Source organism: Uranotaenia lowii, chromosome 2 (assembly GCF_029784155.1).
Source record: "Uranotaenia lowii strain MFRU-FL chromosome 2, ASM2978415v1, whole genome shotgun sequence".
NCBI classification, from domain to species: Eukaryota; Metazoa; Arthropoda; class Insecta; order Diptera; family Culicidae; genus Uranotaenia; species Uranotaenia lowii.
In genome coordinates this window covers 293622198-293638062 of record NC_073692.1, presented here as the reverse complement: position 1 = coordinate 293638062, position 15865 = coordinate 293622198, and the positions used below count along the sequence as shown (strand labels likewise).

At 32.2% G+C, this 15865-nt stretch overlaps 1 protein-coding gene across 1 annotated transcript in view; it reads right to left on the bottom strand.

Annotated features, from left to right (window-relative positions):
• The window catches only part of LOC129745489 (ankyrin repeat and BTB/POZ domain-containing protein 2), a 394509-nt gene that overhangs the window by 123403 nt on the left and 255241 nt on the right, over positions 1-15865 (bottom strand). Inside the window, exon 5 of the mRNA XM_055738598.1 lies at positions 11378-11927. Coding sequence (XP_055594573.1) covers positions 11378-11787 — 410 coding nt within the window. The 5' untranslated portion in view covers positions 11788-11927. The remainder of the gene's footprint in view (positions 1-11377; positions 11928-15865) is intronic.

The window sequence follows — 15865 nt, the reverse complement described above, 5'->3', positions numbered from 1 at the left end:
ACGATCACTTTTTCCGTCGTTTGCTACTAAATTTGAAATCAGGAATCAACTGACCGTTCCAAAACACGCCCGTTTATGAATTTTCGTTTCCATGCGATACAAACTCACGTAATTATTGCAAAGCAAATTGATAGTTTAAAAGACCCTCTTTTTTGTCGTTTGATACAAATATTGAAATCAAAAACCAATTGACCGTCCCAACCCCAATAAACCGTGTATAAATTTCGATTTTATCGTTGCAGATCTGTGGCCTCTTTTCCGAACTTTGATCCCTGAAATCGTTTGCCCTTCTTTCAAAACTCCCGTGTGCAAATTTTCGAACCGATCCATTGCATAATAACGTCAATATCACAAAAAAAACCGTGAATAGTTAATATGGACGTCCTCTTTGGCCGACCCCTGACCCAGAATTGGATAATTGGAATCAATTGTTCGAATCAATTGTTGATACCGGCAATCGATTGTCCGTCCTTAAAACCATCCGAACGCAAATTTTCATCTCAATCTGATGTACACTAACGACAATATTACAAAAATATTGAAAAGTTGATATGGACGACCCCTTTTGCCGACCCCTGTCCCAAAATTCAATACCTGAAATCAATTTCTCATCTCTCAAAACCCTCATGTGCAAATTTTCATCACGATCCGACGAAAAATAACGTGAAAAACGCGAAAACAATATTTGGCTTGTATGGACGACCCCTTTAAGAAGGGGTTAACCGAAATTCTGAAAACATTTTTCATCATTCCTGGTCCTAATGAGCCTCCATGCCAAATTTCAGCTCTCTAGCTCTTAAGACGGCAGAGCCTATAGTGGACAAACAAACAAACAAACAAACAAACCCACAGAAATTGCTTTTTATATATATAGATAAGCATAAAATTGACGAAATTGAAGGCTTTCTAAGAGAAACTAATTCCATCTTCTAAACAAAAAAGATAAATTCACCAGATTCCTGAACAAATGCAAAGATTTCAACCATCGATGGAAGTATTTTTTTATTCATGCATTGTTTGAGCAAAAATATCATTGAAAAAAATAGGCATTTGAAGTATTTGAAAGTTCTTGCGAGAAAAATATGTAGGAACTTAAATTTATTTGCAAAAAAATTAAAATATGAAAGCTCTGGGGGTAGATGGGGTTCTTTTTGAAATCTTTTTTAAAATATGCCCTGAAGGACTTTTAATTTTTTTTGTTACAATCATCAATAAATGTTATACTTAGCTTATTTACGAATAAATGAAAAAATTACAAAGTAACTCAAACCAGGACAAAATGCTTCAGATTGAAGGCTCTCGACCAATTACTTGGCTTCCTTCTTTAAGTAAACTATTTGAGAGAATTATTTTGAATAGAATGATGATTCACATAATTAAGAATTCTATTTTCCCTGATGAACAATTTGGTTTTCGTCATGGACATTCTACTACACATCAACTTTTGAGTGTAACTATGATTAACGCAAATTTGAAGGTTATTCAACTGGTGTTGCTTTTCTAGATATTGAAAAATTCTATTCTATTTTCTATTTCTATTTTGTTTATTTAGAGAGGATTTTAACCAACATGGTCATTCTTCCTCTTATAAAAAGAAACATTTTAAATTACATTCTTAGTTTTACAATTTGTTTAGTAAATTTGAACTTTTGAGAAATTTGATCAGGTTTTCTTCGTTCGCCGATATTGAAAAATCTTTTGACAGTTTTTGGCATTAAGGCATATTTAGTAGCTAAAATAGCTCGATTTGATTTTCCTGTATATCTCACTAAAATTATTCAAAATTACTTGATCAGCCGAACCTTACAAGTAAGCTATCAAAATTCATGCTCTGAAAGGACACCCATTAGGGCTGGTGCCTCTCAGGGCAGTATATAATTTTATTCAATATTTTTACTTCTGATCTTCCTGATGTACCAGAAGGAAAAGATAGAAGATTATTTGCTGATCATCGAAGAGATGGCCAACCAAATCATCTCCAACTTCAGAGGCAAATCGATGCAGTTTTCCATCGCAGAAATTCGTTCTCTTTATAATAAGTTTAATTTTAGGATAGTTTTCAGTTTAAAGTTTAAAATATTTTTACCATTACAGGATGTTCTCCTACATTATATACTTGATTGCGCTCAGTAAATTTGAGTCTTATAAATAAATTTAAATTATCTAGTTAACTATAGGGCTCTGAACAGTTCATTATTGAGCTATGTAATATAAATGTTATGATGAATTGATATAAATAAAGGCATATTAAAAAAACATTTCCAAATAAATTATAGGAATAAAACTCTCAATTCTTTTCAAAAAACGAAGAATTTATAATAAATTCCCAATTCGATCTTTCGTCTGCCATTCGTCAGGTGTAGATTTCGTGGATAAACAAGAAATACTCCAGTTCCTTATTTTATTTTTCCATTTAGTTCTTCATCTGAAAAATTCAAATTTTATGTTAAATTTTGCTGTTAAATTTTCGCTTTTCAAACAATTTATTACCTTCCAAAAAAAGCTAGTTAATTTGTTCTAGAATTTCATTAGGCTGTATTCAAAGTTGAGTTATTTTTAGATAATTTTTCTTTCATTTCGTTTTTCGTGATATCAAATGTTAGATATGTGATTTATTTAGCTTTTTCTTACTTAGCTCGTCAATCGAAAAAAGAAAAGTTTGATAATAGGAAGTCACGCCAATTTTATTTCCACGTTTCCAGTATTTTGCTGCTATTCCAAAGGCTTACGTAACGTTTGACACCGATTCAAAATGGTGCAATCGCTTTCGTTCGCGCGGTTTGCTACTGTTCGGGATGAAAGATGCTGTGAATTAGTTTTAAATTGGCGGCAGAGCGGGGGAGTTGGTACCTTCATAAGTTGGTAGTTTGGTGAAGAAGTTCGCCACCAATCATCAAATAACAATACAGCAATATTACCAACTTACTTCTGTTCAATTGAAGAGTTGCAATATGGCTAGGGAAAGGATGGGGGACGGCTCATATTTACAATGATCATCTCCGCTCGAGTTTTGTGAGCCCTCGCCATCAGATAATGTTGATGATTATGTTGAAGAAGCGACTTCTTCGGCTCGTCTATCATCTGCCTATTGCAGCATCTGAACAATTTTGAAAGACATGAAAAACTCGCAAGAGTGAGAGCATCTCATTGATAGCAGAGGCAGCAACAGCACAACAGACAGACAACAATCTGGTGGTTGAATTTCAGTCCCAGCATCTCGTGAATTGGGGAAATGCAACTATCTGTTCACCTATCCATGGGTAAAACCAAATGGTAAGAGCCCATGGAAAATAAATTAATTCAAAAAGCGGAGCGTGATGGGCGCGCGAATGTGTGAAGAAGTTAGGGCTTTTCTGCTTAGCGTGTGTGGGTGGTGGGTGGCGCTAAGCTTAGCTTAGACTAAGCTAGGTCTAAATATGTGCAGCAGCAACGTAAGTTATCAATTGGTGGGAAAAGTTCACACACTTTCTAGCAGCTTGGTTGCTTGTTAAGCGACTCGATGAGGTAATCTTGATTTTTGCAACGCGATACCAATTTTGCGCAGCGAGTTCGCGCCCTAACTTGGCGATGGGTTTTGATAAATTAAAATTTGACGTACTTACTGTTATCAATGTTTGTTTTATAACTACCGTCAGGGCATCGATAGTATTTTTGTTTAATCAAAAATGCGCTTAACTTTTCTAATTCCACAATACACAAATCTCTACTTTGTTTTAACTCATAAAAAAATCAGCAAATTTTATCGTTGAAAATAGTATGCAGATTTAAATTTTATGAAGTCTCTTTTGAGAATATTGAAATCAATATATATTTTATATATTTTTTTTGGTCAATCCAAGAATGCCGCTCAACGAGGATTGAAATCACCATATTTTATATCGAAAGTGCAAAAAATAATATTTTAGTACTTATTTGAATGTTTATGAATTAACAGTTCCACATGTTCTACTAGAAGTTAGTAATTCAACACAAGTCCCTTATGATACTGTAAGATGGTACGAGCTATTAGAAAAAGTAGCTAGGGCTGTATGAGAAGAATCTCCAACTTAAGTTTAAACAAAATAACTACCAAATCTGCCTAATTTAGAAGTTAGTTCAAACAGTTTGAAATATTTTCGTTATTGATTTATATTTGTGTTACATTTCATATTAATGTTTTGTTTCATATTTCAGATTTCCAACAATTTTTGTTTAAAGTCCATAATGAGACATCAGTTTTAAAAAGCCCTTTGAATATGTTTTTCAGTTGTGACGTTAAAGGGAATCAAAAAATTGAAGAAGAATTAGATTAATTTTAAGTTGCCATATTCACGACTGAACTCCAAGGTCGTGAACATGAAAATTTAAAATTATTTTAGTTCTATTTAAGTTTTTTTGTTCAATTGTGTGGAAAATTTCTATCACTGCGGAAAAAGTCATACACTTATTCTACGATGTGTAGGCATTCTTAACCATTGTTTATCTTGAAATATTTAAAAAAAGAGAAATAAAAAACACCATAAATGCATGAGAAATCTTTGAATGCAAGTTTGAAGCTCAAAAGGATGTGTGTTGATAAAATATTTCATTAAAATATTAAGATTGTGTGTCGACTGAGGGTCGAAAAATGTCAGGCGAAATGTTCTTCTTCTAACTCACCATTTGAATCTCATATTTTGATAAACGACCAAAATGTTAACCCAGGTTAACAATTCTACTTTAGTGTTTCAAAAAATTTCTCACTTGTTGATAGATATTTATACTCGAGATTCATGCTTCAAACTCTTTTGTTAATATCAGAAATAGATTTATCAATCGGAATTGACATTCAGTTCACGATTTAAAAAACAAATAAACAATTGACAAAGAATTCATATTGAAAACCAAAAATTCAAATTCATGGTTAAAGATTTTGATAGAAAACTCGTATTTAAAATATTAATTTTTGGATTTTTTTATCTGAAATTAAGATTCAGGAGTCGATTTCTTATCAGGAATTAAAAACTCAGATTCAAAATGAAGAATTCAAATTCTTGTAAATTTATTTTTCGGCATATCGGTGAATGTATATTCTTGAAGAAAGAATATCAGAACTGAAAATTGATAAAGATGGATATAGAAGTGAGGAGAAATTTACAGATGTTGAAAAGAGGGAAAGAGCATTTTTGCGAGGAAAACTTATTAACGTACAGCATACTTTACCCCGCAACATTTCATTATTTAGGAGAAGTAATACCGGGATAGAGGTGGCACGAATTTAACCTGTACAATGAAATCTGGTTGGTCCGAAGTCTACATGTGGTGAACACGTATACTCCGGACTTTTCAACATCTGTAATTTTTCTCCTCACTTATCTATCCATCTTTATCAATTTTCAGTTCTGATATTCTTTCTTCAAGAATATACATTTTACGGATATGCCGAAAAATAAATTTACAAAATTTAATTAATGGTGGTTAACTTCTCTTAACAATTCAAATTCGGAATCAAAAATAAAAAATAAGATTCAGATTTAGATCGAAGTTTCAATTAAAAAAAAAAATTAATGCTTATTCGCATTTCCATTTCAAATCAAATCAGAGTCAATTTGAAACACATGACACCATCATAAATAAGATCTGATTGAGTTTGAATATTGCGTTTTTTGAAAAATCTTGATTTGAGTTTAAATAAGTTTTGCAGAACTTTAATTAAAAAAAAAACTTTGTGATTGATTATTTTTGATGATTAAAGAACTTGTAGGTACTTGATCTTCAGGTGAAAATTCAGCTGAAAGTTTATTTATTAATTTGTTGCTTAACATTTTTATATTGTAGATACTTCGAAAGCAATAATTTTTCATCTTAAAACTGAAATTTTATTCGAGTCTACAAGAGTTGCAATTAAATTTTATTCGAACCGCAAACTTAATCTTTTAATTTTTATTTTTAAATTTTTGACACATTTCCATCGTATTATTTCTTTCAAGTGAAATCTTCAAGACACAGTCATTCTAACAAAAGCAGTAGAAAGTATAGAAAAGGAAAAAAAATAAAATCAAATCAATTTTAAAATAATTGCTAAGATGTGCAAAATTGTGACGTGTGCTGTAGCAAAAAAAAGCAACAGGATTTGGGAAGAAACAAATCAACTTCCTGTCATTGATAACCTATTTGATGAGATCCAACCTTTTTCCCGATTTTAGACTTTTATATTGTAAGAAAATACACAATAAATAAGGAAATGGATTTCTTACACAATTTTCTTACTCATGATACCACACAAACTCAAAAAATAATAAATTTGACTGATAAAATAAATCAAAATTATCAAAGCAACTCACAATGAAAGTTTCAAATATTTTTGTAAGTTATTTAATAATTTTTCAAAAATGATGTGTCTTATTCTGAACTTGAAATAGGCTTCCAAAAATTTCTTGTCTAGTTTTCAAACTTCAAATAAATATTTCAAAAATACAGATTTAAAAAAAATCTGATTGAACTAAAATGGTTTATTTTAATTCATTAAAAGAAGAATATATGTATCTATTTAATATTATTTCAAGAGTGCCAGTGCTCGAAATCAGAGATACAACCTTTTTTCATAAAATTAAATTCTTCTTCTTCTTCTTCTTCTTCTTCTTCTAACACCAACATGGCCAAAACTTGTATGCATCCTGGAAAATGAAAAACTTGCGTTTCACATTTTTCTTTTCAACATGGAATCTGATACATAGAATATGCATTGCAGATACCACTACGGCCAGGCCAACCATGTGATGAAATCGCATAAGATACAGGAACAAGGGAGGGATGAAGCGTGGAGTTCCCTGCCAAACGCTTCTTATGATTATGTAGGGTTAGGTTATAAAGTGCAATATTTGATGTCTACAGTTAAAATAAGAAAAATAGGATAGATCTCACCCGAAACTTCCTAAGTTTGGCGCTTGTTCTCTATCAGTTTATAGATTTCACATTCTACGGTCGTTATGTGCAGACGCTTGATGGTCTGATTGCATAGTTCATCGTCCTAGAAATCTGATTTACAGAAATATAAACACCCTGTGAAAATATGTGAAAAGTGGAAATCTCTTCAATAAATAAAAATAACTATTTCTGGAGAAATACCTTACGATTTGAACTACAAATTTATTAAAATTTGGTACAAAGTTAACAGGTTATAACTGTTCATTGAAATAAAATTGAAAAAAAACATCGACTTTCACATTAAAGTTCAATGTATTATGTTTTTCTCTGGATGAATATCATGTTTATATTCGTTAATGAAATATATATATATATATACCTTCATTTGACATCAGTATTCTTATTTTTTTAAATCTAAAAATAGTTTTGAGCTTTAATCTCGTTAAAGTACCTAGTAAGATTCAATAATTATATACCTATAGCCAAAAATACTGAAATGCAAGATCGCAAGTTTTACTTTGATTTCGAATTGTGATGCGCTTAAAATAAAAACTTTAAAAATGATTCAAGATCTCCAAGTTATAACCGAGTTAACGTACTTAGTTTGCATTGCAATCCAAGGCAAAATATCTTATCCATATTATGAAAAATGAGCTATAAATTAAAAATACTTAGCTTCGGTTTTCTGCATACAATTATTTTTTCCCGTGTAGATATTCCAGGAATAAAATCGTTGTTCAAAGCCTTACAAAATTTCTCAAAATTGTCCAGTTGACCAGGGAAAACGCCAAACAAAGCCGAAAACTATGGACCTGTTTCGAGCTTTAAACTCACACACATACATTTCCGGTTGTGCACTTAAAGAACTTTCTCGCACTTGTTTATTGAATAAAAACTATAAATTTATTTAAATTTCAAAATAGAAAATTTTCAGCTCTGAAAAAAACGCGTCTGACAGTTTCAACCGACGCCTACTCTCTTTCATAAAATTAAATTCTTCCAGTTGTGAAAATAAGGAATTCCAATCTGAATCTGATTCTGATTATTTTACTTCATTCAATAAAGGAATAATATAATTATGATGCATGTTCAAAAAAAGTAAAATTCTACAGTTAAAAATAATGGAGGGATATCATTACACGTATTTTTGACATTACTGCAAAAGATTAAAAAAACTGGATTGCATTTAAACACCTGAACCTGAAAATTGATTATATTTATTCTTTTTTAAATATTTATATTCAATTTGGTTTAAAACTTCTTTAAATATTTTAAATGAGGAAAATTAAACAAATGTAAAAGTTCTATAACTTTTTTGCAGGGTTCAAAATCACTTGAAGCCTTGAGAAAAGTTGATGATTGATTTCAAATTTTTATTTCAATATGTTATGTTTTTGTTTTGAAGTTTTGTCAAAAAATTGTAGAAATTTCTTGAAAGTAGTTTTACCTATTTTCCAAAGTTATATCAATGGCAAAAGCTGATAAAAATTGCATATTTAGATTCTGGGCCCCTAAATTTGTCAAAGGTACCTTTTAAATTTATTGCACCGCAGAAAAAAATAAATTTAAGGCCTTGTGAAACTCATCAACACCTTTAAAAATATTATGTTGAGCATTTAGAAGAACCAGAAAAGCGAAATAAAATTGAGACTGAAATTGGTTGCTTGAAAAATATTTCATACCAGCATAACATTAGTAATAATATAAAGTATTTTTTAATCAAAATTTTTAGTAATAATGTAGAAGATATTAGATTTTGTTTTGCGAGAGTTGAGTTTAGTTTTGAAGTTAAAAGGGTTTGTTCAAAACTCAGTTCTTGTTTAGTTACACTAACCATTCTAAAGACGATCTAGGGTTTTAAGGAGTGTATTCGAAAAGAATGCAACACTTTATTTTGTGAATAGCTTTTGAATGCATGGATGAAAATTGATGAAATTTCAGATAAACTAAATAGAAATGCATTGTGAATGTGTACAAAATTTGGTGACAATCTGTCAATTGGTTTTTGAGATAGCGTCCAATACTGAAGTCCATTGACAAATATTTTTGGGCAGGATCTAGAAAAATCTAGAAAGGTCTCAGTGGGAGACCCAAAAACAGCTGGAAATCAACTGTTCTACCAAATTTCGTTTGGTAAAGGATCCAAGGGTGTGCTAAAATTTGAATTAAATTGAAGATAATTGATTCCACGAAGTGAGAGGAATGTGAGGGTTTTTCTCAAGCCCAATCCGAAAATATGAATAAATAGTTAGAGTTAGAGTTAGAGAAAGAGAAAAAAAAGACAAATTTGTCTGATTCGTTCGCTTAGATGACTTATAAATAGGTTTGACTCATTTCTACAAGATAGAAAGCTGCCCACCGGTGAAATAATCTAAATATGGTGGTCAAATCGTGCGAAAAATATATGGACTGCTTGTGGGGAGATATTTTGAAAAAAATCGCGATGGACAGTAAAACAAACTCTTTAGCGGTCACCCGGCGGGTTTCCAACCAGAAATTTTCCGTTAACCAGTCTTGCCTTAATTTACCGGAAATAAACAAGGAGAAAAAAAAGAAATATTTAATGTCTAGTACTTGATAAGACTAACGATCTGTGCAAACTCCAAATTACTCATTCTTTCATAATGATTGACACGATTAAAGACTAAAAATGTTAAAGAAGACTGCCTCCAAATGCGACCGTTTTCTTTGCAAAGCACTTCAATAGGTCCCACAATGTTAATAATCAGTTTAAGTTGGATTTGGAATAATTGGTTTAAGTTGGATCGGGTCATTACGCAAAAACGATGGTGAAATGATAAAAAGTCAAATATGTTGTTTTTGTGCCAATATAGGGCAGTTAGTTGAGTTATTTTGAAGGTCAAGCTTTAGAAATAGGAAACGCAATCAAAAATAGCCTTAATTTGGAAAAGAGTGGTTTATTGTATGCATTATAGATCGCGCACGTGTTGCCCAAAAATAGAAGACACAAAATTTCTTTATTTGACGCTATCTCAAAAACCACTTGCCAGAACTTCACAAAAAATTGCAGATGTAAATATTACACTAAAAGGTAACTTCGCTGGGAATTTCATCAATTTTCATCCATGCATTCAAAAGTTATTCACAATACAAAGTGTTGCATTTTTTCGAATATACTCCTTATTGGTCCTTATTTCTCCTCTTGTTCCAGTATCCAGTATTTACCACATGATTGACCTGGCCGTAGTGATATCTGTAATGCATTAATGTGTCATTCATCTTTTCAACATAATTTATGTCTTATATTTTGCAGAATGCTTGCCAGTTTTGGCTGTGTTGGTTAAAAAAAACTCATTAAACAAAAGCATTTAAACACAAATAATGAGTATCTACATTTTTTACTATTGTATTCATAGTTCAAGCAAAAATATTATAGGGAAAATTCCGTTACGAAAACCCCCACATTTCAATCTAGATAATTATCAGTCCAATATACTGAAGAACTTTGATTTTCGAGAGACCAAGTATGTTCTAAAAAAATGATAAGCAAACTCACGAGAAAAAACTAAAACTCGAGTTTTGAAAACCGTTTCATACAAACTGAGATACAGCAAGGCAAGGCAAAAGTTAAATGTCTTTTTAGTAAGGTTTTTTATTCTAATGAAAGATTAGAGATAGCGGTCAAAACTTACATTGGACCTCACCATATTTATACTTCGTTGGAAAGATTTATTCTTGACAATACAATTGTTTTTTATGGTTTTTTTTCATTCGGAAACCATTTCTGATAATATTGAAAAACTAGAATAAATTACCTACACAATGAATCTAAAATCTACAAAATCGGTCAACATTTGCTGGCCGTTGGATCGCCAACAATTTGTAAGTAAAATTTCCCCGAAGCGGATGTATTGCGAACAGCTTTGGAGGGCTAACTTGATGTCACGGTAATCTACTTAACTAATTGAATCACATTCTCAAATTGTTCAATCGAGCCCTATATAATCCCGCCAACACTCAACGTCGCAGTTCATCGTTGATTGATTTCTTTGAACGCGACGAAACAAAACGCTTTTAACAATTGGGCCACAATTGCAACATCACTCAACAACACCTGTACCGGAATATGTTCCACAATGTTTTCGCGTGGTTTATTTATGTTGTTATGATGCACCAACCAATTATGCAACTGTTGTGTTCTGAGATCGGTTCAGCTGAGGGTTACCAACGAAAAGCTCTCGGAGAGAGTGAAAATTCCACAAGCTTAACTGCTAACGTTTTAATTTCTTCACACGTCAGCTTTCAAAGCTTTTTCTAACGGCTGAGCTTTCGGATTGGACTGGAACTGTTGTAGTGTTCCATAGTGGCCTACCACCCACTCTCTAACAAAACTTTCCTTACATTCAGTGAGCACAGTATTAATCAAAGCTTAGGAAAATGAGTTACCTGAGCCAAACTAAAGCTCTCTCATACGAACCCATTTCACTCAAAGCTTCAGAAAGAGAATACAAACAAAAAGTTCGCTACTCACCGTCTAGGTTTGGGTCGAACGATCTCGTGACTGGCATCGGTGATGCAGAGCGGGCTGAGCGCTCCGGCCAAATGTTCGACCCCCAATCGGCCAGGGTCCCAGCTGTGCCGTCCGGCTGCCGAGCTCGAACTCGAGGAAGTTACCGCTCCACTGCTTCCCCCACTGCAACTGCTGCTGATGGTGGACGAATTGGTCGTCGAGGCCGACAGCGAGGACCAATGGTGCTGCTGCTGACTTCCGGTCTGACCATTATTGCTGCCGGCACTTCCGCCGCCCATCGAGGACGACGATCCTCCGCCGGACCCCGATTGGCTGCCATGGAGGGCTTGGAGGCTGTTCCCGGTGCCACTGCCACTGCTGTGACTCACAGTGGAGCCACCATTTTTAGTTAAAGGTTTCTCTACCAACATCACCGGGCTGTATAAATACTATTGCTGTTGTTTTTATTGTTGTTGCTGGTGGTGTTGGGCATCATTTGGTACAAGTTTAACGAGTAACACTAAACCACACGAGAGGTCAGTCTAGCTCTAGTCTTTGGTTAGCAGAGGATCTGGAATGAAAGAAGCAACAAATTTTTTCGTAAAATATCTATGGACAATAGTAGTTTAATGTTTTTTTTTTTTAATTCAGGCTTGGTAAAACACTGAAGGTTTAGATAAGCTACTATTAGAATTTTTGATAATTTTATTGATTTTTTAAATCTATAAATGTTTTGAAAAACTACACAGTAAATTTTTGCCTCGATTTCCAGCAAAAAAAATGCTGGAAACGTTCAGCAAACCTAAATTTTGCTGGAAACCAGCAATCAATTTTCTAATTGCTGGATTTTTCAGCATTCCGTTGTGCTCTTGTCATTTTCGCTGGAAAATCAGCAATCGGTTTTCAAATTACTGGACTTTCCAGCAATTGATCCAGTTTGCTGGAAAATAAGCAATCGAGTTGTCAAATTGGAGTCTGTTTGTTTTCCAGCAAGGTGAGATTCTATCGTACGTATTTTGGTTAGTACAATATAATTATTTTTATTTTCATATATATTCTAGCTACCAGATGTCAGTGAGTTTTGGACAGGTAGATGTTCCATAAAAGATACTAATCAAAATTATGTTTACAGGTGGTGGATGATCAACAGTTCGGCACAAAGCTGCCACCCCAGAGCCGGTGTTAGCATGTTGAAAAAAATTTCGTGTTTCTGAAAATAAATAAATCCCTTATTGAAAAATGGGAGAAAATAATTGTTATTATTTGCACAGCCAGTAATTATAATTTAATTAAAATTAAAATTTAAAACCAAATACAGCCGGTTGTGTTGAAAAAATAAGTGGTTTCCAGCAATCTGGATTGCTGATTTTCCGGGTTTCCCGGTTTTCCCGGGTTTCCCGGTCATAAATTCAAGGTTTTCCAGGCTTTGATTATCTGAAATTTCCAACTTATTGTATTGATTTGGTTGTTTTCATCACATTCATATAATTTAAGATAAAGATGAACTCGATTCTATTTCAAGGTTTCTATCACCTTTTCAAAAAATGTTTTAAAACATCCTACACAAAATCTTTATGGGTATAGCAATGCTTGAGTTGACGACACTTCAATGCATTGATAACATATTTTTGATTGATGCTTTAAAATAAGGTTGCCAGAACTTTTTCCACTCCCATCCGGGCCTAGCAATTCCGGGCAGTTTTTCAAAAAAAACCTGGCAAAATCCGGGCATCGATTTCAATTTTTCAAATTAAAAAACCAGGCAAAAACCGGGCAAAATTTAGGTGTTATTATATATAAAAGCGAAGAAAAAATGCAAAAAAAAATGAAATTATTATTTCATTTATGTAATTGCAGACTTCCAAAAACTTTTTGGAACACTTAAATATTTAAGGTTTATAAAAGTAAATCAGCAAAATTATTTGAAACAACCGTTGAAAATTTCCATACCGTTAATCGATTTTGCTGAAACTTACGCAAAAACTTTGATATTTTTTTGGTTTGTTTGTGAAAATTGTGAAAAAATCCGGGCAATATTCGGACTTTTTTCACGATATCCGGGTAACCGGGCCGGACCGGACTTTCTCAAAATTTTGCATCAAATATCCGGGCAAACCCGGATAAAACCGGGCAATCTGGCAAGCTTACTTTAAAATCATATTCACAAAATATTGTAAAATGTTGTGTTAAATAATGTTTTCAATTAATCAGTCATGTCAAAAGTTTCACAATAATAAAAAAAAAACAGTTCACAAAAATCATGTCTCTGGGAATTGAAAATATTTCTAAAGTGCATTCAATCTCATAACTCGCTCGCCACAGTAAATTCAATGAAAACGTTGATTTTCATTGTTGTACGTTCAAGTGTAATAAATTATTGCTGAAAATTGATCTCACAGATTGTCAGAGGATTGTTCATAGTTGCATAATATGTTACATAATTAAAGTAAAATAAAAGTAGAATGATATTAGTTTTGAACACTTATTTAAGGCATTATTTAATTATATAAACCTACATTTTATAATTGAACTTGGTAATATCGTGATGGTTATTGGTTTTTCAATAACCATCAAGATATGACAAAAAGTCGTTCTACATAACATATAAGATGTCAAAAATGATAATACCTCATTACTAATGAATGGTAATTTTTGAAAGATCACAACTCCTAGTTAGACGCAGTGTTTAGAATCCTCTAGATATATCACCAACACTAAAAGTTTTTATATAACAAGAAATCAAAGTCATATTAATCAAAATCACCTAGACTAATCACCTTAGTTAACTTTTCCATAGTTTTCTTCTGTTTTTGGCCCGAGTTTTGAAACGAAAAACTTTTCTTTGCAGTTCAATTCAGATTTTTGAATTTTTAATTTCTTGTAAAAGCATTTTTTTTAGAAACAATCCAAAAAACATTTTTTTTGCATCCTAACTCCAAAGTTCTCATTACAGAACTTGGAAATCGCGATCTCAATATAAAACTCTGATTGCAAAAAATTCAAAAAAATTGGGCAACAAGTTAAAAAGTCCAAAATTTACATTTACAGTTTCGGGGATTTTTTTTATCAGCATTTGATAGTTTGAGATAGAAAAATAAGAATGTTACATTAGACTGATTTCAAGTCATTTTTAAATTATATTCCCGGGTTCTAAAAAGCATCGTATTGGTTCAAAACTCATTTATAATTTTCCAGAATTAATTTTTTATATGTTGCTGACTTAAATACGCATCACATGCTTCTTTTATTTATCAAGCTGAAAAAAAAATTAAAAATATTACTCACATAATTAAACAAGCACCCGCTTATTGCATCGATTAGGAACTTAAAGTTAATAAAAAAATATGCTCAGACGCTTACGATCTTTCTTTTGTCAATATCTTGCACGTGGAAAAGGAATTTTGGATGAAACATCAATAAGTCACACAAACGTAACCAATTTGCAAATCATAGCTTGTGGGGAATCGGAATCGTAGGCCACATTTTGTGGGGTATCTTGGGCCACCAATATTTTTATGTTTTTATACGCATTCTGAACTTAAAATACCTTTTTCCTATCTGCAAAGTTTTATTATACTAAATGAAGAGTTCTAAAAAATATTTCGTCTATCCTATATTAGGAATTTTGCCAAAACGTTCGCGAGCCAGGTTTGTGAAAATATTCGATCATACACAACTCACACATAAATAAATAAATAATTTGAATCTGAAATTGCAAACCTGGGTCAACTCATAAACTTAGCATGTTATTTGGTCAATTTGGATTTGGTGGCCCTCGATTCCCCACCATTTTTCAAAATCCATAAAATATTGCTTTTTTAAAACAGTCATAACTTGAGGAAAAATACTTATCAAAAATATAGAAAAATTGCCTTATAATACGTCAGAAATGTAAAAAAACCCATACCATTTATTTTTTTCTTTAATTTTTGATAATAAAGAAGTTATGGAGCAAAGAAAAAAAGTGACCCATGATTCCCACTCTCCCATATAGATTCTTAACCTTCAAGAAAATGTCAAGAAAGACCCTGCAACAAATAACGAACAAATTATTTACATTTTCATGCCCCAATTAAATGAATAAAAAATGATGATGACATAATTTTTCACATCTTAAGCAAGTATTTTAAAGTTTATCATTTTCATACAAAATTTTAAAAAATATATCAATAAATGTACAAACTATTCGACACCGTAAAAACTTTACCCAGTATGACGGATTATCTCAATGATATCACTTACAAACTTTTTACTGGTTTAATGATCCTATTCCAACACTTTTTTGTAAAAATGTTATTCGAACAAACCCCCTTTTTTATAATAAATATTTTTATTATTCGGTTACCTGCCTGGGGTAAGATGCAACAAAATGTAAATCAAAGAGACACCTTGTAAATCTCGTTCTCATATGCTCGAACATTATTGTTTTGCATCACGCATTTGTCAACATTGAAGTTTCTTTCATCCAAACATTTATTTTTATGATTTCAGCCAGTAGAATTTTTAAGA